Source organism: Podarcis bocagei (assembly GCF_964188305.1).
Source record: "Podarcis bocagei genome assembly, chromosome: 4".
Lineage (NCBI taxonomy): Eukaryota > Metazoa > Chordata > Lepidosauria > Squamata > Lacertidae > Podarcis > Podarcis bocagei.
Genome location: NC_138128.1, coordinates 48,410,110 through 48,436,767, shown reverse-complemented (window position 1 = coordinate 48,436,767; position 26,658 = coordinate 48,410,110). Strand labels below are relative to the sequence as shown.

The following is a 26,658-nucleotide window of genomic DNA, read 5'->3' as shown; positions in this document are numbered from 1 at the left end:
ATTTAAATGTTGTCGTATTTATATGTATTGAAAGCCACTGTAGATCTTCTGAAATGTGGGAAAGATCCCATGTAAATCAATATTATTGATGCCAAGCTATCTCTTTGTAGAACATTTCAAAGTCTGGGACAATTCCATAGCTTTCATTTAAATTTTCATAATGATCCCTTCTGGCTTGAAAAGACTGTGAAACCAGATGTTGATAAGTTATTCACTTAATTATCAGCCAAAAAGTGGCAGGAGGAGGAAATAATTGATGCAAATTGGGGGACTAACTATGCAGGGCTGGATCCTATGGAGGCATCCCATGGATTTCAATGAGTTCCTTTTCTGTCTGGGATTTAGAGAATGCCCATTGTGATGGGCCCACTAATTACAACTTGGAAAATTTCCTTCACTGACCAGCAGACAATGTATGGGGTCTCCTCTCAGATCTGAATCTGGAGCCTGCAGCAAACGCCAATCTCTCCCTTTGTTGTAGGTGATGAAAGTCTTAATTTGGTCCTCCACTTTCTTGTTAGCCAGGAATATGCCTTTGATCCCTGCTACCTAGGAAAAATTATGAGAGATGAAAAACCACATCGGGCGACTAGGCAAGAACAAGGCACAGTCAGTAGTGTGCAGCAGAGTCAGAAGGAGCTAGCAAACAAATTTAAATAAATTCTTTGTGGCATGATAATGAACCAGTACTTTAAGGAGATTGTCCATTCTGTCTTAATTCATTCTTGGCCCTCATGGTATCAATCCAATCCCCAGAAAGACCAAACCAAACTGCCACTGCACCTACAGGAATGACTTCAGATCATTTTGGAGAGTGTATGAGTAAATGGCCCTTGGCACAGGTAAAATGGAATGGAAGCTCTCTTTGGTGGCTCAAGTTGGAGAAGAGGAAAATGAGATGTATGGCAGGGATATCCAACAGGTTGATCGGGATCGACTGGTCAATCCCTGGTAGGTTCCAGTCAATCGCTGTTGATTGTGGGCTCCTTTTCCTTTGCTTTTGCCTAAGAGCATCCGCCCCCGCCCCCTCGCCCCGCCCTCCATTTTCGCATGAGCGCTGGAACAGAAGACAGAGTTTTTGCTGTGAGGCAGATTGTTTCCTTAGTGATCGACTAATTTCCTTTCCCCTTGTCCAATAACTCTAATTTACTGTAGTTTAATAATGGGGCTTTCTACTCTAAAACAAGCTCAACAACTTTGACCTGAACCCCCCCCCCCAAAAAAAGGGGAAGATCACTGCCAGTTTTTTTCCTTCCCTCTCCTGTGAGTAGATTGCAGTCTCTTGGGAGTTGGACATCCCTGATGTAGGGGATGTCAATGGGAAAGTTTTCTCTGGTGGGTTTTATAGAAGAACAGCGTGCAGTTTGAATGACGATCAGATTTAGCTGAGCATCCTATTTCAAACAATAGTAGCCTGTCAGATGCTCTGGGAAGTTCACAGCAAGCCTTGAAAGCTAGTCTATTACTATGAGTCTGGATCTCAGGTGTCTCTTGGTATCGTCACATTGCAGAGCCCATTGGCAGACTTAACAAGTCCTTTGCAAGAAACTCCCATGGAGCCTCTCAGAGTGAAATGCTTGACTAATGCACTCTTATTGCAGGGATTTAAATGAATCAAATAACGAGTTCAGAAGTGCTGTATGCAAAATTATGTTCTGCCAGATTGAGGGGGTTGGTGTGCGGGAGGGAAGAAAGGAATCTTCCAGAGGAGATTTAGGATAGCTTTGGCCCTAACTAAAAGGTGGGTGGTATGGGCTGCAGGAGGGGAAGATTTTTGCAGGAGGGAGCAAGAGGAGTGAGAGCTGACAGAAGGAGATGGATGGCATAACTAATTGCCGCTTCTCTCAGTTGCGTTAGGCGATGAATAACCAAAATGAATTAAAAAACACAAATAAATGGGAAGCGCACATAAAATGAGTATCTCTTAGGCAATCAACTATTTATGGAAACTCAAGTTCCCTAGGGGTGCAAAGGTTCCCTGATACATGGAAAAAGAATTGTTTTCATGTAATATAAAATGACCTGTAATTTATGCCAGAGATAATATTTTATCTTCCTATTCTGCTGATGTATCTAACACATATATGAATTAAAAAGAAAAGTGGGGATCCCCACAGGTAGGCAGATCTACCCATTGTTGTCCAGCAGTGATCTGGCAGATTCAAATTTTACAGCCCAAACTTTATGGAACCTTCTGAGTCCAGTCCAGATTTCGGATCTACTGCTTCCATTGCTTAACTGCCAAGGTAAAATGGGTTTCTTGGGTTCCAGAATTTCTGGGCACTTTCTTGATGCTGCTGGACATGTAGGGAAGGATCAAAGTTTCTTGCATTGGTTCATTGCAAGAATATCATTAAATCAGAGGCCAATACAGGAAGCTTCTGCACATGTCCAGTGTGGTGTAAAATATCCGCTTCCAAATTCATGGCAGAACATTTTGCTTTTTGGTTGTATTCCCCAAATTTTCAGGGATTAAAAAAAATCCCTGAAATTCAGAGGACGTATTCTTGAAATATGAAATGTCTTAAGATTTGAGTTTTACTGTTGAAACACCCCAAGGGAGATATGAAAGGAGAAGGGGAGGGAGGCCACCCATGTGTCTCCTTTTAGCATTCTTTTTCCGAAAGTCTGCACCAGCTTGACTTGTTCCACAGCAGAGAAATATAATTTATACCACAATCACCTTGCTGAATTACTTATCAGCTGCCTCTCCTTACCAGCAGAAAAATGGAAAAGGATCTCAGAAAAAGGGTTTTAAAAAAATGAGTGCAATTTCAAATACAGAAAGTGTTTCTTACAAAGGCTTCTGACACTGCCCAAGTAACGACAGAGACCTATTTTTGAAATCCACATGGGAAGTGAGCTCAAAATTTTCTATCAAAAAACAAATTGCTTCTTAAGAACCCAGTAAGAAGACTTTAATCTCATCTCCAGAGGAATTCCTCTTTGGCAGCAGAACTCCTAAAACTATTGCTTCTTCCTTTTTCTGCATATTAGGAACTTAACAGCCCCACTCTGTTCCTCTTTATTTATATTCATAGCTGTTGCTTATTCCACAGCTCTGTTTCTAAAATATGCCCCGGAATAGAAAGGAGGGCTGGTATATAACTTAACCACCCAAACATTCTGCATGCTACTTTAGGCAAGACAGGAGCCTCATCCTTTTCTGTATCTTGAACACTAGGGAACATTCTTCCTTTAGCAAAGATGGTCCCTGTGTCTAGGGCCCAGCTGCCCATTTTGTCATCAGAGGCCTTTTGGTTGCTCTCAATTCGACATCTGCCACCAGTTTTGCATTCTCTCTTTCCATTCTTTCCGACTTTCCAGAGACCTTTCTATACATCATTCTGTTCCATACCAATAATGTGGCACATGCATAGCCAAAAACTTGTACACCTGCTGCTGCAATTAGGGCTTGAAATTAGATAGGACAGGATGAGATACCATCCCACTTCTTTTCAGGTAGGCATAACTAAGCCTGACCAAAGAATCCCACTTCCTTTTTAAAATCCCACACTGGGCACTGGCTGCAATGCATGACACTTCCAGGATATGCCCACACAAATACTCCTTGATAAATGAGTGTGCACAAATGGGATCATCTTAACAGACGGTCGTGGTTGCGGGCAGGCTCTCAACCTGGTTCCCCCCACCCTGGCATGGGTGGAGCTATCGCCCTCATGCCAGGGTGGCACCACAATCACCCAGGGCTATTGCCCAATCATGTTAAAGGGTGATAGTGGGGGGAAAGCGGCAGCAGGCTCCTGCTTCACGCTGCCAAACACCCGCCCACCCTTCCTTTAATTTAGGTGTCCTTTGGCCTTGCTTTGGACTTTGGTTGGTTGCCTGTCTTGAGTCGGGGACTGGGTAGAATTTTTTTTCCATTTGGCAAATTGGCACGGGCCACTTGGTTTTTGCCTACCTCTTAGCAATCGTCACAACTTTGTAAAGTTAGGCAGTTAGGCATTGGCTTATGGTGAATGGGGGAGGGGAGGTCAGCCATTGCCTGCCCCTCCATTATCAAGGGTATTCCGTTAATGGAAGCCAGGGTCTGGTTCCTGTCCAAAGTCCGCTTAAGGGTGAGGGCCATGCCAGGCCTCTGGGAACACCAGGGGAGATGCAGGCGGGTTCCCCCTAAGTAATTTCCCTTTGGGTGGTTTACCCTTACAGACTTCCTACAAAGGAGGCAGGAGTCAGATATAGTCTTGCCAATGCCTAAGCCAATACCACTCTCATTTCTGTAATCAATAAAGTTGTGGCCAAAATTTTGCCCAAAAACCTTAAACAAAATATCTGTGTCTGTGTGAATTTATTTACCCTAATGGGGGTTCGGCTTGCGGGTTTTGCCACGCAACTTATTCTTATAGCTTCCTGTAAACCTAATTCACAGGGAGGTTCACACCTTCCTGCCTTTGAATAAATGACTGTTTACACTCTAAATACTCAGGGATATGAGGGATATGCAACCCACCCTTGTAAACATTGTTCTCAGTCTTCTCATAACTGGTTCTGCTTTTCTTGAAATTCCTCAACTGTATGAAGATGAGACTTTGAATATCCCAGGACATCTGTGAAAACCTACGAGGCAGCCCAACACACTAGTCACTTTGTGCCAGAGAACCCAGCACTGTACTCTGCATGCAGCTTGTTCCCCTTTACTCTCCCCTTCTCCTTCCCCCACCTTGGAGCTAAGACTGGGCCAACAGCTCAGTAGCAGAACATCTGCCTTGCATACAGCTTCCTATATTCCTAATTTCCTATGATGGAGGTGAACCTGGTGGAAGATACAGGATCTGCAGAGGAGTGTTTAACTGGTTATTAGATATCAGAGCCTGCGTTCTGCTTGAGAGGAGGGGTCTATTCCGGAAGAGTTAACACCAGGCATATCTTGTTCCTCAGGAAGGGAAATTGTGACTGTACTTACCATGAAACATTAAAACATGACAAATTGCCTTCAAGGTTAGTGCACTGTGCTCCAATTCTCACCCATATGTTGCAGCACCTACTGTTTGGTCTCAGCCCCTGACATGAGAAACTGATCACAAACAGTTCCAAGGCCAGAGCCAATATTTATCCAATTACCGTCTGCAATAATGTGCATCTTTGAATACACACAAGTGGATATGTACAAGGATTTAGCCAAATAACCTCTTTCGGCCACCGTTCCGTAAGTACAATTCAACAAGTGTCTAGGATCAAGTTTACATAATTGCTTGAGGATAACCTGTTAAATGAAATTAATCCATGTACTCACAACATGGAACATTTATTTCTGATATTATTTTCTTATTTATTATTTTATTTTATTTAAAATATGTATGAGCTGGCTCTCATTAAAACCATACTGCAGCAATGCAGAACAGAGGAATTCAATACAAAGTAAAAATTTGAAAACAAAAAATAATGACTGAATATGCCATTAAAACAATCCAACAAACATGATACATCATAATTACAGTAGCCAGGAATAATTCAGCAGTCTTCCAGGGTATAAACTTACAAGGTGGCTTATGAAAATATCATGTACAGAGGCAGGCAAATAAAGTACAGTGGCACCTCGGGTTACATACGTTTCAGGTTACATACGCTTCAGGTTACAGACTCCGCTAACCCAGAAATAGTACCTTGGGTTAAGAACTTTGCTTCAGGATGAGAACAGAAATTGCGCAGTGGCGGCACGGCAGCTAAAGTGGTGCTTCAGGTTAAGAACAGTTTCAGGTTAAGAACAGACCTCCAGAATGAATTAAGTACGTAACCAGAGGTACCACTGTATATATTTCTAGGAATATAATATTAACATGATGACTAGGCTAAATTTCTGGAGAAAAGTATTAATGGAGGGCATGACACTTTCTTTTAGGCTTCACTTGAGAGAGATAGAGACAGAGAAAGAAGACTGTTATGTTTATTCATTGTAACTTTGCTTAGAATTCATTCAAAAAGAAAGAAAGAAATGCACTCAATTGAAAGATGGCCTTGATCTTGATTTAAATGTTGTTTGGCAGTTATATTTCTGAATGATAGCATTGTGCAACATCAGTTCCTCTGGTGGCTCAAAAATGTGTAGATTTATGGACTAGCTTTACTTCTCCCCCTCTGTTCTCCAAGAAAACTGAAGAGAAGTGTTGCCTTCAAACTAGGGCTGAAGTTGGCTTGCCTGATGGAATTTTACAGATATCTAGATTTATATTGTATTTAGGCAATGACAGAATCATGCTTGCTAGCTGAAAATAGATAAATAATCAATCTGTTTCTAAACTATAAGAAAAGTCAGGATGTTCATCTGATTATTAGTCAAAATGGCAAGGGTAAAAAAAGCTGCAAGTGAATATTTATGCTCAGATAGGCTATCAGGCCTGTCCCATAGGAAGAGAGAGTGACAAATACATAGTGACAATTGGAAGATGAATCTGCATCCACAGAAAAAAACATAGCATTACTGATAGACCTAGGAAGATTTTCTGCCATATGAGATTTCACTAGCCTTCCTTTTTCATTTGAGACTTCACAGGCAACAAAAGATGCCAATAAAAAACAAACAAGCAGCACCCCCACCCCCAGGGTGCCAGCACAGACTTACATGTTTGCCAACATTTCACAAATATTTCTTCTGAAAGACGGTTAAAGACACAGGCTATTTTCTGATGTGCACATTGCATCCATACCAAACTAATTAACTTAAATTCACTTTCGTGGAATGCACATAGCTTGGGAGCAGCAATCTGGCATCCCTTGTAGATATGGGCATCTCCATACGCTTGCAAAGCTTCAACAGTAAAAAATATGTCAGAAAGCACTGCTGAGGAAGAATTCAGCCTAACACTTTTGAGGGCTGAGTTCAAGACCTGCATGGTACTCCTCAGTACTGAGCACATGGACAGTCTAGCATCATTTAAGGGATAGTGTTCCTATTTTGATGAACTTTCAACCAAGAGTTTAGTTTGACAAAAATGAACTAAAATAGACTGAACATTGATATTACAGTTGGATCAACTCCTGGACCACTCACAATGGAAGAAATGTGGCGCAGAAGTGTCATAAATTAAGCAAAATAAAGCATATCCTCAAAGTATTTGTATTGCTCTCCTGATAAAATTCTGAACGCTCATTTTCATTGCAAACATGCTAAGTAATAGACAATAATCCTTAATAATACAAAAAACAATAATTAACAGACAGCCCTACTATGAAATGATATTTGCAAGAGACAAGGTTGCTTCAACATGGCTTTGGATGCCTACCTCATAAAGGTCAATGACGACATTCCCCTCTAGTCCTCGGTTGCTCTTGACGTTCTCCAAGGCTAGGGTGAAGTAGATCCCTCGGGTGTCAGAAATGTAAAGGTTGTATGTGTCATTCTGGTTCCATTCCTGAACTGCCGCAAACACCTGATTCTCATTTGTGCTGATAATATGCATGTCCTGTTAAGGAAGATAAAAGGCTTATTACCCCCCGATCTTTATATTTCTCTGCCCTTTGGGACACAAAGCAATTACCATGACTTATGCCACAGCAGGGGAAGGACCATGAGTTATGAGTGATGTTAAACAATTTTCTATTAGACCAAGCCAATAAATTATCATATTCTGCCTTTCCTTATTTGTGTGTTTTTAATTTTAAAATGGCTGCAGGGTGGTTAGTGAGGAAGAGGGAAGGAGATTCCAGAGTCCTTGAAGGAGTTTCATCCTGCTTCATTTTTTATTTATACATTTGCATGTTTTATTGCTCCTGGAAGATTCACAGCCTAAAGGGCTCCTTCTACCAAGTAGACCTGGAAAGCTCAGCTGTCAAGCTAGCCAGGACAGTGAGCCTTAACTTGCAATGAGAGAGACTAAGCTCTAGCAATAAGAAAGGAGTTAGAATTTCCATCCATCCCAAAGTGGCTACCAAATTGCCCTTTTCCTGGGAAACATCAATCTTGGACCTATTTAATACCTGGAAAATTAAGGCAATCTCTAGTATCTCCAGGTAGGTCTGGGAGGCTCTTCGAGTCTGAAATCCTGAAGAGTCATTGCCAGTCATCACCAGGAAAGACAGACAAACTAATGCCATTGTACTGGAAGAAGCAAAGATCACCAGCGTCAAAGCAATGATTCTTCAACATCAACTTCGTTGGACTGGTCATGTTGTGTGGATGCCTGATTGCTGTTGTTTAGTTGTTTAGTCGTGTCCGACTCTACATGATCAGACCACACCAGGCACTTCTGTCTTCCACTGACTCCCGCAGTTTGGTCAATCTCATGCTGGTAGCTTTGAGAACAATGTCCAACCATCTCGTCCTCTGTCGTCCCCTTCTCCTTGTGCCCTCAATCTTTCCCAACATCAGGGTCTTTTCTGGGGAGTCTTCTCTTCTCATGAGGTGGCCAAAGCATTGCAGTCTCAGCTTCAGGATCTGTCCTTCCAGTGGATCTGTCCTTCCAGTGAGCACTCAGGGCTGATTTCCTTAAGAATGGATAGGTTTGATCTCCTTGCAGTCCATGGAACTCTCAAGCGTCTCCTCCAGCACCATAATTCAAAAGCATCAATTCTTCGGCGATCAGCCTTTATGGCCCAGCTCTCACTTCCATACAGGATGCCTGATTATCACCTTCCAAAGCAACTACTCTATTTAGAACTTAAAAATGGAAAGTGTAATGCTGGTGGCCTGCGAGTGCTCCAATTGGAAAACAGCTTTTACCAAAGGTGTCATGAGTTTTGAAGACGCTTGAACTCAGGACGAAAGAGAGAAATGCTCTAAGAGGAAGGCACGCTTGACAAACCCTCACCATGATCAACCGCCACCCAGAAACCTATGTCCCCACTGTGGAAGGACATGTGGATCTGGAATTGGCCTCCACAGTCACTTACGGTCTCAGTGTTAAGACCGTGTTCATGGAAGACAATGTTACTCGGCTATGAGTGATCACCAAAGAAGAAGAAGGAGACTGAGGTACATATAGATGGCCCCAACTGGTCTGACTCCAGAAGCTTCCTATGTTCCTTTGTTTATGAACAGATAGAAATGTATTAAACAATATATATCTTTATAGAATGATAGAAAAGTAACAAACAAAGCAGGATGATGGGAAGCTGTCCTGCACCAAATCAGACTATTGCTCCATCTAGCTCAGTATTTTCTGCACTGACTGGCATCACTTCTCCAGGGTTTCATGCAGTGGGCATTCCCATTCCTACCTGGAGTTGCCAGGAATCGAAGCTGAGCTTCTCTGCCTGCAAAGCCAATGCTCTAACACTGAGCTATGGCCATCTCCTTGATTAAATTACCTCTTCTTGTCAAAGACTTTGTACTTATCAATACTACTTATACAAGGCACGTTTACCTTTGGTAGCGAATACTTTGGCAATTTTATTTGCGTGAAGGGTTCCCTTCTGTAGGACACATAGTAATTTGCTCTTCCACCAGTCGTCACCTGTACAAATACAAAGAGAGAGAAGAATGAATACTATTTAAGCACATACAATTTGGTGACTCCCTGACAATTTTGCAAGATTTTTGGTTCATAGAATCATAGTGTTGGAAGGGATCCCAAGGGTCATCCAGTCCAACCCCCTGCTATGCAGAAATCTCAGCTAAAGCATCCAGGGTGGTAATTCAGCATCATTGTTTGAAAGAGGGGGGAAGTGCCTGCAAATTGTAAATGTCATCCTGCTCTCCAGCCTTGATGAAGCTGAAATAGTCATCCACAATCGTGTTGCTCTGAATTCCATCTCAGTTTCTGTTCTTGGTTGCATGCACAACCTCACATTTCAATTTTGATTATGATTTATCTGCTGAGTTTCAGAAGACGGACTGGAGCAAGTATAGTTTTGTTTGCACCCAAGCCAAATGGGCAACTAGAAATCAAACCCTTTTCTTTGAGGTGTTTCTAGACAGATTGCTGTATAATTTGTTCTAACAACTTCCTGAGTATTGAGGCCAGGCTAACCTGGGGAACTACAGTCTCATTAGTCTGACTTCAATACCTGGGAAATTGCTAGAACAAATTATAAAGCAATCAATTTGTAGCCACTTCTTGGAAATTGCTAGCAGTCAGCATGGATTTATAAAGCAGAAGGCTTACCAAACCAATCTAAACTCTTCCTTTTGAGGGCAGCTGATTTAGGGGGCAAGAAAAATATAGTTGTCATAATCAACCTCTACTTTTGACACAGCACTAGTTGACACTCTCTTACTAGAACAGAGGAAGAGAGGATGTGCAGGGGGACTGCCAACTTGCAACTCAAAAGGGATACTATCAACACAGGTGTCAAAGAGAACTGTTCTAAAAGGGGGCTCCCTAACTGGTCTGTTTTGGATCCAGCGTGGGTCTACACTGTAAATAAAATACATAAAACTATGGAGAATATTTGCATCGCATATATTTTAAGATAATAGTAGAATAATATTTGTTTTTTATTGCTCCTATAAATAACAAAATGGGAAACAATGATGGGAAATGAAATCATTATATATAGAAAAAGGGAGGAAGCAAAACTACCAGTTCTGGCTAAGCACTTCTAAAAGCGCCTACAACTTATGCTTGATAAATAAGAGGACACACGTATCTATACTGGATATGTATATCCAAGCCCTGCTCATACTAAAGATATAGGGTTTTATATTTGTCACTGGTCAAACGGAAGGACAGCAAGAATATTTTCAGAAGAAAAAGAAAAGTTAAGTGAATAAATTTTGACTCTATAGTATTTGCTTTAGCATGTATGTAGGGTCTGAGATAATGCAATAGACCAAATGCTCCTTTATTATATCAAAACATTTACTGACTTTTAAGATTTTCTAATAAAGCCTACAAAATTCCCTTTGCAGATATGTATTTTTCCTTCCTTTGAAATTTCGGCATTTTATATTGCTGTAGCATCAATAATACTCCCAGTAATCATATCATCTCTAGATGGTGGCATATTTCTATAGACAAGCTGTCATTCAAAGGCAGAGCGAAGACTGGCTATAATGCACAGAGATTTCATATCTGATCTTCTCCAGACAAGGCTCTGGCAGTGAATGAGGAGTGAAAAAGAGGCCTGTCCTTCAGAGCAGTCGAAGATATTTGGAATCTGATTCTGCTCTGAATGTGGGACTTTATCATGAATTCTTCAGTGCATTACTCTCAATCCAGACACACAGAGCCGAGATCATTTTGTCCGGAAGAAGTGGTTACAAAAAGAAGAGTCGGTGCGCTAACACTTAAGTTATAAAGGCGATGTGCAACGGTATCGTCTATAGCATGACTTGACAATCTTCCTCTGTTGCAAAAATAGTAGGAAGGATGGTTATTGACAATTATTAGGCACCCCCCACACACACACACACTAGAGTATGTCTTGTACAATCAGAATGTTGGGATTCAGGATTTTATTTATTTATTATTTAGTAAGAGATTTGGCAAATGTCATCAAAATTATTGCAAGGTGGCTTACAAAAAAATCAGATGCTATAAAACAAAATATGTACAGTGGTACCTCGGGATGTGAACGGGATCCATTCTGGAGCCCCATTCGGATCCTGAATGGAACATAAGACGCGCTGTCGCGTTTTGCTGCTTCCACGCATGCGCGTGACATCATTTTGAGCGTCTGCGCATGCACAAGTGGCGAAACCCAGAAGTAACACACTCCGTTACTTCCAGGTTGCCGCAGAGCGCAACTCGAACACGCTTAACCCGAAGCGCGTTCAACTCAAGGTATGACTGTAATAAGTAAAACAATTTAAAATAATTGTGATAAATTGCACAAATAACATAGTTAGCAACAACAACGAATTAACCCATGAGTATCTAAAAGCCTGACAAAAAATAATAATCACCAATTTTAACCTGGCGTTTCCCATACCAATGGATTCAAGTAACAAGAAAAGAGATTTTGACTCAACATCAGGAAGAACTTTCTGATACTAAGAGCTGTTTGACAGTGGAACAAACTCCCTCGGGAGGTGGTGGACTCTCCTTTATTGGAGGTTTTCAAGCAGAGGTTGGATGGCCATCTGTCATGGATGCTTGTTTAGGTTCCTGCATTTTAGGGGTTGGACTAGATGACCATTGGAGTCCCTTCCAACTCTATGATTCTATGATACTATGTACCAAGGTACACTTCAGTGTGGAATTCATTCCACAGACATGGAAACACCACCCTAAAGAGTCTTCAATGGGCCCCTATGCTATATGTTTTATTCAACACAGGGACCATGAAATTCTAGCCCTAGGAATCACCCCATTATAGAACTTCCATCTTATTTGGATTCAGTTTCAAATTATTGGTCAATATCAAACTCATTACTGTCTTCAGGTACAGATTAACAATCTTCACTGCCTCTCTTGATACTGATGGAGCAGAGGATAAAGCTAGGAGGCATCAGGATATTGATGATATGTTGCTCTGAATGTCCTTATGACTGCTTCCAGTAGGTTCATATAGATAAGAAACAGCATAGGGAGCAAGACTGATTCCCGTGGGACTCCCACAGAGCTGAGCAGAAGTCACCCAATGTTACTTTATGGAACCACCCTCGAAATAGGAGCAAAACCACCAGAAAGTGATGCCTCCAATTCCTAAATCCCAAATGCGTTTAGGAAGGATAGCATGGCCAACGACATCAAAAGCCACTGAAAGGTGCAAGAGAATCAAGGGGGTTGCACTCCTCCTATGTCTCTTCTGACAAAATAATCAACTAGGGCAACCAAGACAGCTTTGACTACCAAACCAAGCCTTTAGCCAGATGGAAATGGGCCTAGATCAGTTTCATCTAAGCACACCTGAAGATCACCACTGTCTGCTGGAGCACCTTGCCCAAGAAGGGAAGATTAGCAACTTGATGATACCACCACCTCCTTCAAGGCCAATGGCTGTGGAAGTCTCCGAATGCCACCATGGGAGGGTTCTCCAGCAGCACTCCTGAGACCAACTCTGACAGTTCAACCCCAGAGAGATTGTTGGACAGTGAGGTAGATGGTAGACCAACAAGATTCTTATTCTTTCTCTCAGGTCCAACATTTATAACAGACCTTCATCTCCAGTCACAGAGCAGATAACAGCAACTCCCTATCCCCACCCTTCCAGTCTGAACTGGTGCTGCACTGAGTAAACTAGGGAAAAAGCTGTTTAGAGTTGCTCCACTCAGCTCACCCACCCATGTCCTCCCCATTAAATCATTAAACAAATATGTTTTGTTCAAGACCAACATGGCATTTATCTGCAGCAGCCCCAGACTTGAGAGTGAACTGGCATGGCCAGCCAAATTCAGAGAGGTGGGGAGTGGCTAAGAAGGGATAATAGTCTAATGGTGGCTAAGTCACCTTCTACAAGATTTTATTAAACATCTTCAACATTATCTCTTCCCTTGCCAGTAATCACTGAAATGACAGGTCCATGGTATCCATATCTCTTCTCAGCACATGGAATCTGTCCACACCAAGAGCCAGAATGACATTATGGCCAAGTCTTTTATATGGATTATTGTCATAGGGATAAGTCATTAGATGATACCATTTCCAGTGTTCTCTACATGATTCATGTGGCATGTGCTCTGGCTCTAGCTTTACAGATGAGCTGACCTTTTAATCCAGACATCTCACCACAATCGTACCTCCAAGACTCTACTGGACTGCATGGAGTGGCAAGAAATTCCAAATATTATAGGAAACACCATGGAAGCAAAAAAAAAAGCAAAAAAGCATAGCTATGTGCTCAGTTGAAGCTCCACTGGGAGAAAGAAAGGAAACCCTCTGTTGGGAGGACCAATCTGATGCTTACATCAGCAGGGATATGGCCTTTTCATGATTTACACCTAGGGTAATAAAAATCACAAGCAATTATCAAACCTTCATTACCATTTGTGAAGCTCTCTAGTGAGGAATGAAGTTCAGGAGCCCCTTTTTCATTTATTTTGATGAACTTTGCATAAAAGAAAACTTGCCTACACTGAATCCTAGAGATTATTACAGCTTTTTCCCCCCTCCGACACTACCTTTTATTTCATATTTGATGAATGCCATCCAATTATTTCTCCTACACTCATCCATCATACTTAGCTCAGAATTAGCTGGGTTTGTCTTTTTTACTCCCCCTTTACTTAATGATGGGCTCGTTAATCTGGGTGGGGGGGTTTTCCCCTTCCCTTGGCTTTATATTTTATGAGTTTAATTAGGAAGCTGGCCAATTGAAATGATTCCATTGGACAAATGTGTTTACCATTAAATGTCTCTGTCTTCTCTGCTTGATGTTCTGACTTCACTTTTCCAGGACTGGTCCCGCCTCTTTGCGTTATTTCATACCTGCACTGTACTTCAAATGTAACAAATGAATAAAACTTTCTAACAAAATGCTAATCTAGGATGATATCTGTGTCTCCTTTAACATTATTTTAATACATTCCAAATATTTCTAGTGTGAACATAAGAAGATCCCTGCCGGATCAGACCTATGGGCATATAATCCAGGATCCTGTTCTCACAATGGCCTGTGGGAAGCCTGTAGGGAGGACATGAGCACAACGGCACTCTCCCTACTTGCAGCTGCTAGCAACTGTATTCAGAGGCATACCACCTCCAGTAATGGAGCTGCTACATAGCCATCGTGGCTAGTAGCCATTGATAGCCCTACCTTCCATGGAATACCTAAATGGACCTTGACTGATTTACATGCTGAAAGACATACTCTGGCTTCATCTCAGACCGTATAAATCTTTCACCTTTTACAAAGCTTAATTTCAAATAACAATTAATATTATATTTATAATCAAACCTGATTCATAACAGAGTACAGCTGTACCTCGGGTTACAGATGACTCACGTTACAGATGCTACAGGTTACAGACTCCGCTAACCCAGAAATAGTACCTCGGGTTAAGAACTTTGCTACAGGTTACAGACTCCGCTAACCCAGTAATAGTACCTCGGGTTAAGAACTTTGCTTCAGGATGAGAACAGAAATTGTGCGGAGGAGGCACAGTGGCAGCAGGAGGCCCCATAAGTAAAGTGGTACCTCAGGTTAAGAACAGTTTCAGGTTAAGAACGGACCTCCAGAACGAATTAAGTTCTTAACCCGAGGTACCACTGTAGCTGTATTCCTTATGAATTAAGGTAAAGATAAAGGACCCCTGGACAGTTAAGTCCAGTCAAAGGCAACTATGGGGTGCAGGGCTCATCTTGCTCCAGGTCGAGGGAGCCAGCGTTTGTCCACAGACAGCTTTTGTTGGCTGTATCTCAACTTGTTTCCTTTTGGAAACAATGGGAGGGAAAGAAAAGAAGAGATGTAGATACCTGAGTGAATCTGATCTTACCCCAGTTGGTGTCAGGGACCAGGATGGCATTGATCCTTTGGATCCCAGCTGTTTCTCAGTCCTCCCCTGGCATACCACCTTTTTGGCCCTACCAGAGTCAGGGCTCTAGTTTGCCCAGGATGTCTGCTTCTTCAGCAGTGGCACGGAAGGGGAATCCAACATCAAGTCTCTCTCTCTGCCATCAGGACTTTGCCTCTTACATTGGAGAGGGATATCCAATGTCTCCTATAACCCCAGGGCACTCTTCCAGGGTCCATAAGAGTGCAACTTGTCCTCAAAGTTAAACACACTGGTGATTTCATAAAATGCTATGCTCTTGTTCTGTTGATTAACTGTGATAGACATGCCTGCTCTTTGAGTCAGGAGCCCATAGTAACCACAAACAGCTAAAGTTCCCAAACGTAGCTATCACTGCAAGTTGAGACCTTGTGGCATCGCATTTGTCGAACCATAGTATCTCATAATTTTGCTAATTAGGTAAAATGCTTGGCTTCTCCCGCCACCCTCCCAGCAATGACTGCTTCCCAAAACAATTGCACAGGCCACATATAAAAAACTGAAGTTGAACATCCACAACAACACCCTTCAAGCTTTCTCTCCAAAGTAAAAATTCTTATGATACCGACAGCTGCTTATATTTAATCATCTTTATGAAGAGTTACAGGAGAAAAACATTTTAGTCTTTTTAGGTGAGTATTATATTCCCTTGTGCAGATGTTTTTTGATGCACCAGACAAAAATGGGATGAGGGAAGGGAAGGAGAAAAAAGTGAGATTTTAAACGAAACGGCACAATAAAAGGCCCCCAGAAGCAAAAGAAGGAGAGTAATGTTAATCAATTTTTGCCAACAGATGTTTTGCTTCAAGTTCCAAATCCAATAATACTTGGCTCAGTGTAGATGAAACAGTGACAGGAACTGGGGAATGCACAGTCTCAAATAAGAAAACACTTGATTGAACATTGCTCTTATATCTTCACTGTGCTGTTGTTTTTAAAATAAGCATCTGTGTTGCATGGTCTCTAGTCTCCTTGGGTTTTTATTTTTGTGGGAGCAATCCATTCCCCCTCTTCCTTTACATTTCTTAAGACTGATAATAAGTAGATCAACACTGTCAGGCATTATTCACCAATAAAACAGCTGCAATCATGTTCATCCCTGAAACGTCTCCATCCTATTAGTTTCATAATAAGCTTTTAATGATTGGTTCAATAGAAGACTGAAGGAACTGACCCCTGTGGTCCTGCCAGAGTGTTCTTGTCACCATTGATCACAAAGATAAAAATCAATTGGAGCTAAAGAGGGAGAAGTTAAAAATAAATTGCGTGGATCGATTTCTGTTAAAACCTGATAGCTCCATCTGAAGAGCCAAGGAAAAATATATTTCTATTGCATAATTGCCATGAATATATTTGAATAGATGGCTGTGAATAGATGGCATGACCTAAAATGTTGCCCAGCTCCAATATACATGCATGGTCCCACAAAAGAAAGGATTCCACATTCGCTTTCTGACTAAGAAAGGTAATGGGGAAGCCCTTATTTGTGAACATGATTCTGTGTGCACATCAGAACACTGTGGACATCTGGATCCAAGCAATGGCATTGTTATATTGGGATAAAAATGTGTAAGGCTGCAGTCCTAACCAATCTCCATCCCTATGTTGGGAGTTCCCTGTCTTTGCAGCTGCAGCAGAAGCAGGGATAGGACAATGAGAACAGCTACCAGCACCTGGTCCAGGTTGGTGCGGTGTTTGATTCTGGGTCAGGCCCAATGCCAGCTGGCAATGGTTATGATTGGCTTAGAATCCAAGCTTCCCCAGCCCCTCCCATTTCAGAGCTTTCCATTGGCGGACATACTGTCAGTGGGCTTCCTACCCAGCTGCAAATTTAGAAGCTGCAAATAGGCCTGCTTAGCTGGGAGAACTAAGCAGAGAGTCACATCTGTCCTATAGCCTGGCATGGAGGGCAGCAGCTATATTTCTCTGTAAACCAGTAAATATGGACCTTCCTGGAAATCTGTAGACATTATTTTCATTTCTTTTCTAGCTTTCCAAGGAATCGCCACCTATAGATATCTTGTTTCATACATGGTTCAGGTCAAAGACCATCTGAAGTAGGTGCCAGACTCAAGCACAGATGTGACATATGAAATCTGGCTGCACCTTTGTAGAATTGCAAAAGAAACTCAGAGATTACATAAATACAATATTGACATATTTTGCCAATACTCATCTTTAGCTAAATGCTTTAGAAAGTATTTTTTCTTAAACCAAACTTTATGTAGGGCTGAATTCTTATTGTAAGAATTCTTGTTGTTGTAAGACCCACATGCACTAATGACCAATAAATATTGAGTCAACAGTCTATCACAGTGGTCTTTTTAACAAAAAGTAGCAGTAAAATTAGTTAGCATGATCAGGTGATTTTTTTTTTTCTTTTAATTGTCTTCTCAGACATTGGGAGAAGATACTTTATCTTTATGAATATTAAAGGGGACAGCAGAACCCAATTCTCTGCATGCATCACCTCTGCAGAGGATGTAGCCAAAATCCAGAAAGGTTTTGGACTTTCTTGTTGAAAGAACTCTAGCTAAGAGTCTCATTTTACCAACAAACACCCTTTCTGTTAATTTTTTTAAAAAATAAAATCTAGGCTTCTCCTAGCTCACAAGTGATACTTAAAAAATTAGTCAGCATCGAGAGCACTACTTAAAGAACCATTATGATAACGTATTCTGGTCTCTCATGCAGCAAGCACCATGGTATCTCATCCTGTAATTTCTCTCATCAAGCTCAAATTGCCACAGACCCTCCCTTCATCAGGAGAAATCAAAGATCCCCTTTCCCTTCCATCACCATTTGGACTCAGTAGCATCATCAGTAAGAGCAGACATTACAACTGGAATCTATTAATATTGGTGTAGTTTCGACTCTTTTTATCGGTACAAGGTGATTTAATGAAGCCACTGATGAGAAGGGGATGCCCTCGACTGTCATGGGGGAAAGAGCCACACCAGCCAACTCTATTTGAAGAGGAAAGCTTCTCAATATTCAAGCACGCATGAAATTGCATAACAAATGGGAGTGATACAGAGGATTTGAGGAAGAAATGCTGGAAAGGTAGAGAGTGACAGACAGCATAAACAATCAACAAGGCAGAGACTCTGCACTCCACAGCCCTCATTTACATTTCTTCTTGTGCGCTTCAGAAACCTGAGTAAATATTTCATGCAAGCCAAAGACAAAAAGGGGTGTTTCTGGCCCAGGTCCCTGGATAACGATAATTTATTGCCTCCCCATTACATCTCTCTTTGGTTAATGGTGCAAGGATCTCCCAATTTAAAGCAGAAATGGAGTGCATCCAGATGCTGATGCCAATCCTAACTCTGATGAAGGTTGGAAGAGCTGCATTGAAAGCTCCAAATAGACTCAGACTACAGTGCTCCAGATAGGAACATAAAGCTTAGGGGTCTGGCGAGGCTCACTGGGAAGAATATAGAAGTGCTCAGGTTGCAGCCTTTTGTTCTGGCCATCAGTTAAACTGTGAGTGCAATCCTATAAAGAAGTATAGAAGCAATCTACACTTCTGTCTACTCAGATGTAAGTCCACTGACTTCCACAGAGCTTCCCCCCAGGGATGTGGACAGTGGATTGCAGTCTCCTATTCATAATCTTTCACCCAAAGCTAATTGCATAAAATCAAAAGGAGTTATATTTCCATTTTATTATTGGGTTAATTATAAGGCACCCAGTGTATGGAAATTTAGGCACTCCCCCTTTTTATACTTTCTGTGATCCATCTCCCACTTCATTTGGGTAAGGCATTTCACCTGAGCTGGTCAGACAATCTGAGGGACTGCAGAGCTTCCTTGCTTCCAAAGCTTGCCATTAGCTCAATGAATTGTATTCAGATTAAGTTAGTTGAACCTGGGTCTCATTGAAATCAGTGGGACAAGATAGGCATGCCTTAGATCTCACCGGTTTCAGTGGGAACCTGCAGAAAACATAGTCAGATCCAAGGCTGAGAAGTCTTGAGCAATTGTCCATCACTGTTGTATATTTGCTTGGCCTCTTTCATAGGGGATGCACAGATGATCATTTCCACAGAGTAGCAGGAAACTACTCAGGCCCTAAAGAAGCCAGACTATCCTCCACCAGGGCCAAGGTTTTTTCAGTGATGGCTCCAACCTAGTGGAATGCTCTGTCCCATGAGACTAAGGCCCTGCAGGACTTGATCTCCTTCCGCAGGGCCTGTAAGACAGAGCTATTCCGCCTGGCCTTCAATTTGAATTACCGTAGCCTGATCCTCTATTCCCTTCCCCCTTTCCTTGTCTATGAAGAAACCCTTCTGGGACCCCACATTTGAACTCTTCCCTGGTCTCCTTGCTGGGCCTAGTAGGACCACCTTGGCCAGTTAGCCCTGGTGATCATTTGATGTTTACTGACTGGGGTCCCCCCATGACCCCTGAATTTTTGAATTTTATTGACATTGATGCTGCATTTATGTTGTATTTTATACTGTTTTTAAGTTGCATTTTAATCAATGTTTTATATCTGCTGTTAGCCACCCTGAGCCCAGTTTTTAGAAGGGGAAGGGCAGGGTATAAATAAAAAATTATTATTATATTAATTATTATTTTCCTCTTCCTACTACATACTTGTAATAAGGAGAAAGAGAGCCTTACTTTGCACAAACTTGCAGAAGGAAGAGAAAGTCTATGAATTTAACTACCGGTAACCCTCAACACAACAGAAGAATGTTATTATAGCGTTAGAGGCAGACACGTGGTTTTTTCAAGATGTTGTTGTACCATGTTAAAGAGCTACATACCTATATGAATGTGAAAACCCTACCTTTTCACATATGAAAAAGAAAACTATGAAAAGCATTTCAAATGTGGGCTTATAAAGTGGGATGTGGGTGGATGTGAGTGTGGACATATTCATTGTCATGGACGCTACCAGGTAGATGTCTGCAAGTGTCACTCCAAAGCATATGCACATCTATCACAGCCGCTCTTGTCATTTTGATTGTTACAGAGCACTTCTTGAAGTGCTGCAGAACCCTGTGAAAAGAGTTTTGAATAAAAACCATGGCAGGAATGTCTCTATGGGCAACAATAGCTCTTTAACAGCATTTCTAAGTTTCTAAACACTGCCACCTGTACATAGCTATAGTGCACCTTCATCTCTCCTGATCTCAACTTGAGTTTCCCATACAGCCATACAGCTAAGAGAATTTGGAAACAAGTGGTCTTCTATTTTGGCTGGGGTTGGACTCTTCCCTCATATTCCACTTCCCTGATTTTGTATGCTTATTCCCAAGGTTTTACTCCAGATTCTACCTGGTGTAAATCAACTGTGTCTACACTCTTCCTAGACCATTAGACTACATTTCATGTGGGTGACTACATTAGACTACATTTCACAAGTGGTTCTGCACTCCCCAGAGATTTTTGGGGATACAATCAATATCACACACCCACACATCCCATTGGCAGGACTGCCTATTTCTTTCTGTTTTCAAATGGGCAGATTGTGGGATAATGCAGAATCAATCTGCAATGAGCTTTTGTTTTCAGAATGAAACAAGTTCTTCAAGAAGCTCTTTTCAGGGGCCAAAAAAGATGCACTAAACCTAGATTGTATGTGGAGTATGCAGAAAAAAACAAGTAGAAAGTCTCAATTGAATCTAGAATTAAATGTGGTGTGTACACAGAAAGAGCCTCTCAGAAACTTAGGGAGTCCCTAATCTGCTTCAAGATGCCTTATTAATAGTATGATCTGACACAGAAACATGAGAACCTTCACAAATCACCTCAATTTGCCACCTAATTCAGGGTAAACACAGAGCTGATTAAGGCACACGCGCGCACACTTTCATAAAGTGATCATTCTCACACCTGTGAGATCTTCATATGTCCCTCAATCTTACTTATTTATCTGATGTTTATTTAATGTTCCAAATAATAAACATAAAAATGTTCTGTACCATTAATTTCAAATGAGAGACAGAGATAAGTACCTCTAAGACACCTCATTTAATCCGTTGGCTTTTTTAGAGTAATTAGCAACAATTAATTCCAGCCCCAAGTGTTCTGTTTCCAGTAGATGCCAATTGCAGGCAGATGAATGATCAGCCCACACAGAGCATCTCATCACTGGTACAAACTGACTGGCATTCTTTGCATGACTTCAGAAGCAAAACTGGCAGCTCTCTTTTCACATTCACTAGCCCTGAAGTTTGAGGGAAAGCCTGGGTATTTCTAAGTCCAACTCTGATCTGAATATGTCATCACCTTCATCTCTTTAGCAGTGTGACAGTCACAGAAAAAATAACTTTCAGCTCTGTCGCTGTCTCTGTTCTTAGTCCTCAGAACCTCTACAACAAACCCATCAACAAATGCTAGATTCTCCTTTATAAGCACTGAAATACAGAAAACAAAAAGCCAAACCCCTTAGTTGTACTGTCAGACCTCCCAACGATCTCTGTTTTCAAGTGACTGATCCACTTTTGCTTTCAAATATGACTTACTCTTTAACTCATTGTTCTAGCCACATGCTATATCCAAAGGTGCTACTTTTAAAATCCTCTATTCGATCCTGCTGCCTTCAGCTCTGCTGACTCTAATTAATGGTAAAGAACTTCTGTCTGCCCAGCACTCTTGACTCTCTTGCACACGGTTCGTGCCAATGGCACACAGATTCTCATATCTTAGACTCCTGCTTTTCACTAGTCATTCCTTTCCTTGACCCCTTTCTCTTCTACAGTTAGTTGCATCTTTCACCTACAGCTCTCTCGAGTTCCTGTATTTCATTACTGGACCTACTTTTCCTTTTCTTTAATCTATCTGCTTCTAGAATCCCTGCTTCTTAGCTTTCTTTTCAAAAGAAACTTCTTCCCATCCAGCTGCCAGTCCCTCATCATTCCCTACCCAGCTCTTTCTGAATCACAGGCAGCTCTTCCCCTTCCCTGACAGAAACACTCTGTGGCTGACAACTTCATTATTGGATCAGCTGAACTTTCATAGACTACAGGCAAAACAATTGATATTAGAAAATTAACCCTAAAACCCTTTAGTTCATTGCTGTACCATATTGCCAGCTATTAAGAACTGATGTAGACAAATCGCTAAGTTTTCCTAGCTAAAACTTAAAAAGAAAAAGGTTTATGCAGCAACTATTGACAGAGCACTACAGTGGTGCCTCGCAAGACGAAAAGAATTCGTTCCGCGAGTCTTTTCGTCTTGCGATGTTTTTCATCTTGCGAAGCATGGTCCGTCGCAACTGTGCCTCTTCAAGCAGCTTTAAAAAAAAAAGCGCAAGACGTTTTCGTCTTGCGAAGCAAGCCCATAGGGAAATTCGTCTAGCGAAGCAACGCAAAACCGAAAAACCCTTTCGTCTAGCGAGTTTTTCATCTTGCGAGGCATTCGTCTTGTGGGGCACCACTGTATCCTGGAAGGCATAAATTCAGACGTCTCTCTCAGTGCTCTTATTTCCCCAATATTCTGGCTAATTATTTCCCAACAAATTCTGACTTTTGCAGCCACCGAGTAGAACTAGGTTGCCTGAAAAATCCATCCAACAAGTATCAGAACATACCCACCATAAACTTACTGACTATACACACACACACACACACACACACACACACACACACACATTTATGAGACTGCTTAATAAAAACTATAATCTGTGTGCTTACTGATCCAGCTATGAAAAGTATCTGATCCAAAAAATGAAGAGTCCATTGCCCAATCAAGACTTAGTACATCTCAAATCTCAAAAATCAGGGATGAGGAAAACAAGTGTTCATTCCATATTTTGCCAACTGTTACTTTACAACGGGTCATAGAATCATAGAGTTGGAAGGGACCCTGAGAATCAACCCCTGCAACACAGGAATATGCAGCTATCCCATGCGGGGATCAAACTTGAAACCTTGACATTACCAGCACCCAACAATGAAGGACCAGCAGAGACAAAACAGGAACTTGTGGAAGAAAAATTGAGATGGATAAACCTATGAAGGGAGCGAAGAACTGAATAATAAAGCAAGGCATACAAATGAACTGGAATTTTCAAGAAAAAGTGATGCCAAGACAGACCAACAGATGCACAAAGAAACAGGATTAAAAGTCATTAGAGTGACAGAGAGAAAAGCAAAGATCACAGAAAAGAAGAACTGAATACAAAGGTGACAGGCAGGAGTCTATATTCTAAGTGGAATAAAGGAATGTAACGAGCCACATTTCTAAACTGTCAGTCAAATTAATAACAGCATCTACAGTCTGAATTTCCTTAGGTTCTTCCATTTGAAAGTCTAAAAAAATTCAATTTACAATGGCAAGTGAATTTCATTATAATCAGGGTGCAAACTTTTACCATTAGTGCCTGGCAGGTAAAACTGTTTTCCTTGAAGTAGAATGAATTGATGCAAATGACAATTCAATGGTTTACAAAAAGAAAAAAACCTTCAGCATAAATATCTGGCGGAATCAGGCATAGAGGGTGGATGCAGATTAACATTTAAAGGTCCCGAAAGACATCCCTGGCCTTAGACCAATATCAAACATAAAATCTGTAAAACCATTTCCATGTTTGCATGTGTTCATATTTCTGTTCAACTAAGTTTTTTCCAAAAAATAGTGCTTGGCATGAAAAACAAAACTCACAAAGGAGTTGATATTGTGCATGCAGCTTCAGCGTGATCTGCAAATTTGGATTCTACAAACCCATACCTGAATGAAAATGTACTCATCCTGGACGACGAGAGAGCTTGTGTCAATAGAATGCAAAAAAGGTCCGTTTTTGGTGGTCTCTGAACATTCTTGAATCCTACAGGTTATATAATGGGCATCTGTAATGGGAATAAGAAGAATGTATGTTAAAATATTTTCTGATAGTTTTTTATGAGTTGATGTTAAGCAAACACTCAGACCAGAGAATCTGACTCATCTTTCACCACTGACAGCCTTGAGTTCAAAACCTTATAGGCACAGTCTAGGAATCCTCCCTGGTGAACTATGAGCATTATTTGGAAAACAAAGACGTTTCCCAATATATTCCTTTGCCTACATTCCCTGGAATGTAGATTCTTGTAGCCTGCTCTCCTAGATCCCGATCAGCTTTGGCTTTCCTACGACCCCCTATTACCTACTTTCTGGGCTACTATTCCTGTTCCGGGTACATATAATCCAGTTTCAGTCTACCTGTCCAGCATCCTTCATCATACTCCTGGACTTCATACTGCCATTATAATCAACCTACATGAACTGGTTCCTTTGCTACACTTTTCTTATACTCCACAAGGCCTCGGGTATATTTGTTACTAAAAATGCATGATAGGAAACAGTTCAAGAAATGATTAATAAATGGCCTCAGCATTGCTTACAGCTAGGCAATATGTAAAGACCTGGGCCATGTCCATGTAAATGTCCTGGTCCATGAAGGCAACCCTGTTTAAGGAAGCTTTTAATGTTTGGTGCATTACTGTATTTTAATATTTTGTTGGAAGCCGCCCAGAGTGGCTGGGAAAGCCCAGCCAGATGGGCGGGGTATAAATTATTATTATTATTATTATTATTATTATTATTATTATTATTATTATTATCCAAAGTCCATCCTTCTTAGCTGTGTGAAAAGTATCAACTATGACATAAGCAGCAGTAGCTTTCTTTTTGAATGAAAACCTATCTCCTCTTCAGGTAAGTTGGATTCATGTATTCATGTATCTATTCAAATCTTAGACAAAACTGGCAAGCTTTGGATTGGTCAGTATCAATATGTGGTATCGTTCACTAACCTTTTCCTATGCCCTGCATTTTGCCACACAGCCTTTCATTTTATCCAACAAGGTAGATAATCGGCGACTACTGTGTACCAAAGCAAAAGGTGCACAATAAGCAGGAATGAAAAATAGAGAAGGCAAACAGATGCAAATAAAGTACATGTGTTGACATGACAACCAACTGCTGCCTATTGGGAAACGTGTCATTTTGAATGCATTACACCAATAATTAAATGTATAGAAAAAGGTCACCTGCTTGATATTCACAGGGAGATAAAAGAGGTTCTCTTTAATCTGCCTTTATTTGTGACTTTGCTTCTTAGTCTGTCTTATTTATTTTACAAAAGAGTGTATGTGGAACATAGAAACAAAGCATCTTCAACCCTAGATGAGTTTAGATATAAAACATAAGTTCAATTTTGGTTCTGCTTTGTGGCACAGATATTACAACATGTAGATCCCCCGAAAATTAAACAAAAATTCTTACGAAAATTAAGGAATAAAAGTAACTTCATCTAATAAATAGCCACATTGTAGAAGGATGCTTTTAGAAAACATAGTGACAAAGTGAAAAGAGATAATGCATTCAGGGCTCAACTAATGAACTACAGTACATGTTTTTTCAACATAAGGAAAAGCTCATGGAAAAATAGTGTTGTATTAAATGTAACACACAGCTAAATCCAGTCTCCTCCCCATTCATGCCCCATATGAATTTCCCTGTCCAAAGTAGATTTGGGGATGGTCTAGAGTACACAGGGGGACAGATGAGCAGGAGGAAATTTCTTTACATTAGCTCTAACCCTTATACTACCGCCAATATTTTGTTGAATACCACCCCAAGAGTGGGAGTGGTCTTATCCCAGTGCGTAGAAATCCAGGAATGGCAAATCAGACATGTTTAATACAGCTATGCTGAAACTGCTTTTAGAGTTAAGAGAGAAAAGAAGACTGACCCTTGGGAAATCTGAAACTTTCATACTACTGGAACATTTAATACCACAGAAAAATTAATGTTCAGGAAAATAACAAAATACATTGAGCATGCAATGTTCTGACAGAATTTGAAAACCACTAAACTGGATTGAAATGATTATGCAGTAAGTGGCAAGTGTCTGGATTCTCCATCTAATATATTTGTTAACAGAGGATGCTGTTGTTGTTGTTTAGTCGTGTCCGACTCTTCGTGACCCCATGGACCAGAGCAGGCCAGGCACTCCTGTCTTCCACTGCCTCCCGCAGTTTGGTCAGAATCATGTTGGTAGCTTTGAGAACACTGTCCAACCATCTCGTCCCTTTCTCCTTCTGCCCTCAATCTTTCCCAACACCAGGGTCTTTTCCAGGGAGTCTTCGCTTCTCATGAGGTGGACAAAGTATTGGAGCCTCAGCTTCACAAGCTGTCCTTCCAGTGAGCACCCAGGGCTGATTTCATTAAGAATGGATAGGTTTGATCTTCTTGCAGTCCATGGGACTCTCAAGAGTCTCCTCCAGCACCATAATTCAAGAGCATCAATTCTTCGGCGATCAGCCTTCTTTATGGTCCAGCTTTCACTTCCATACATCACAACTGGGAAAACCATAGCTTTTACTATAC

At 41.2% G+C, this 26,658-nt stretch overlaps 1 protein-coding gene across 1 annotated transcript in view; it reads right to left on the bottom strand.

The window, feature by feature from the left end:
• SORCS3 (sortilin related VPS10 domain containing receptor 3) overlaps nt 1-26,658 on the bottom strand; it is a 403,927-nt gene that overhangs the window by 85,978 nt on the left and 291,291 nt on the right. The window contains exons 7-10 of the mRNA XM_081191998.1: nt 24,016-24,134; nt 9,321-9,410; nt 7,242-7,421; nt 403-549 (exon numbers count right to left, since the gene is read on the bottom strand). Of these exons, the coding sequence (XP_081048124.1) occupies nt 403-549; nt 7,242-7,421; nt 9,321-9,410; nt 24,016-24,134 (536 nt within the window). The remainder of the gene's footprint in view (nt 1-402; nt 550-7,241; nt 7,422-9,320; nt 9,411-24,015; nt 24,135-26,658) is intronic.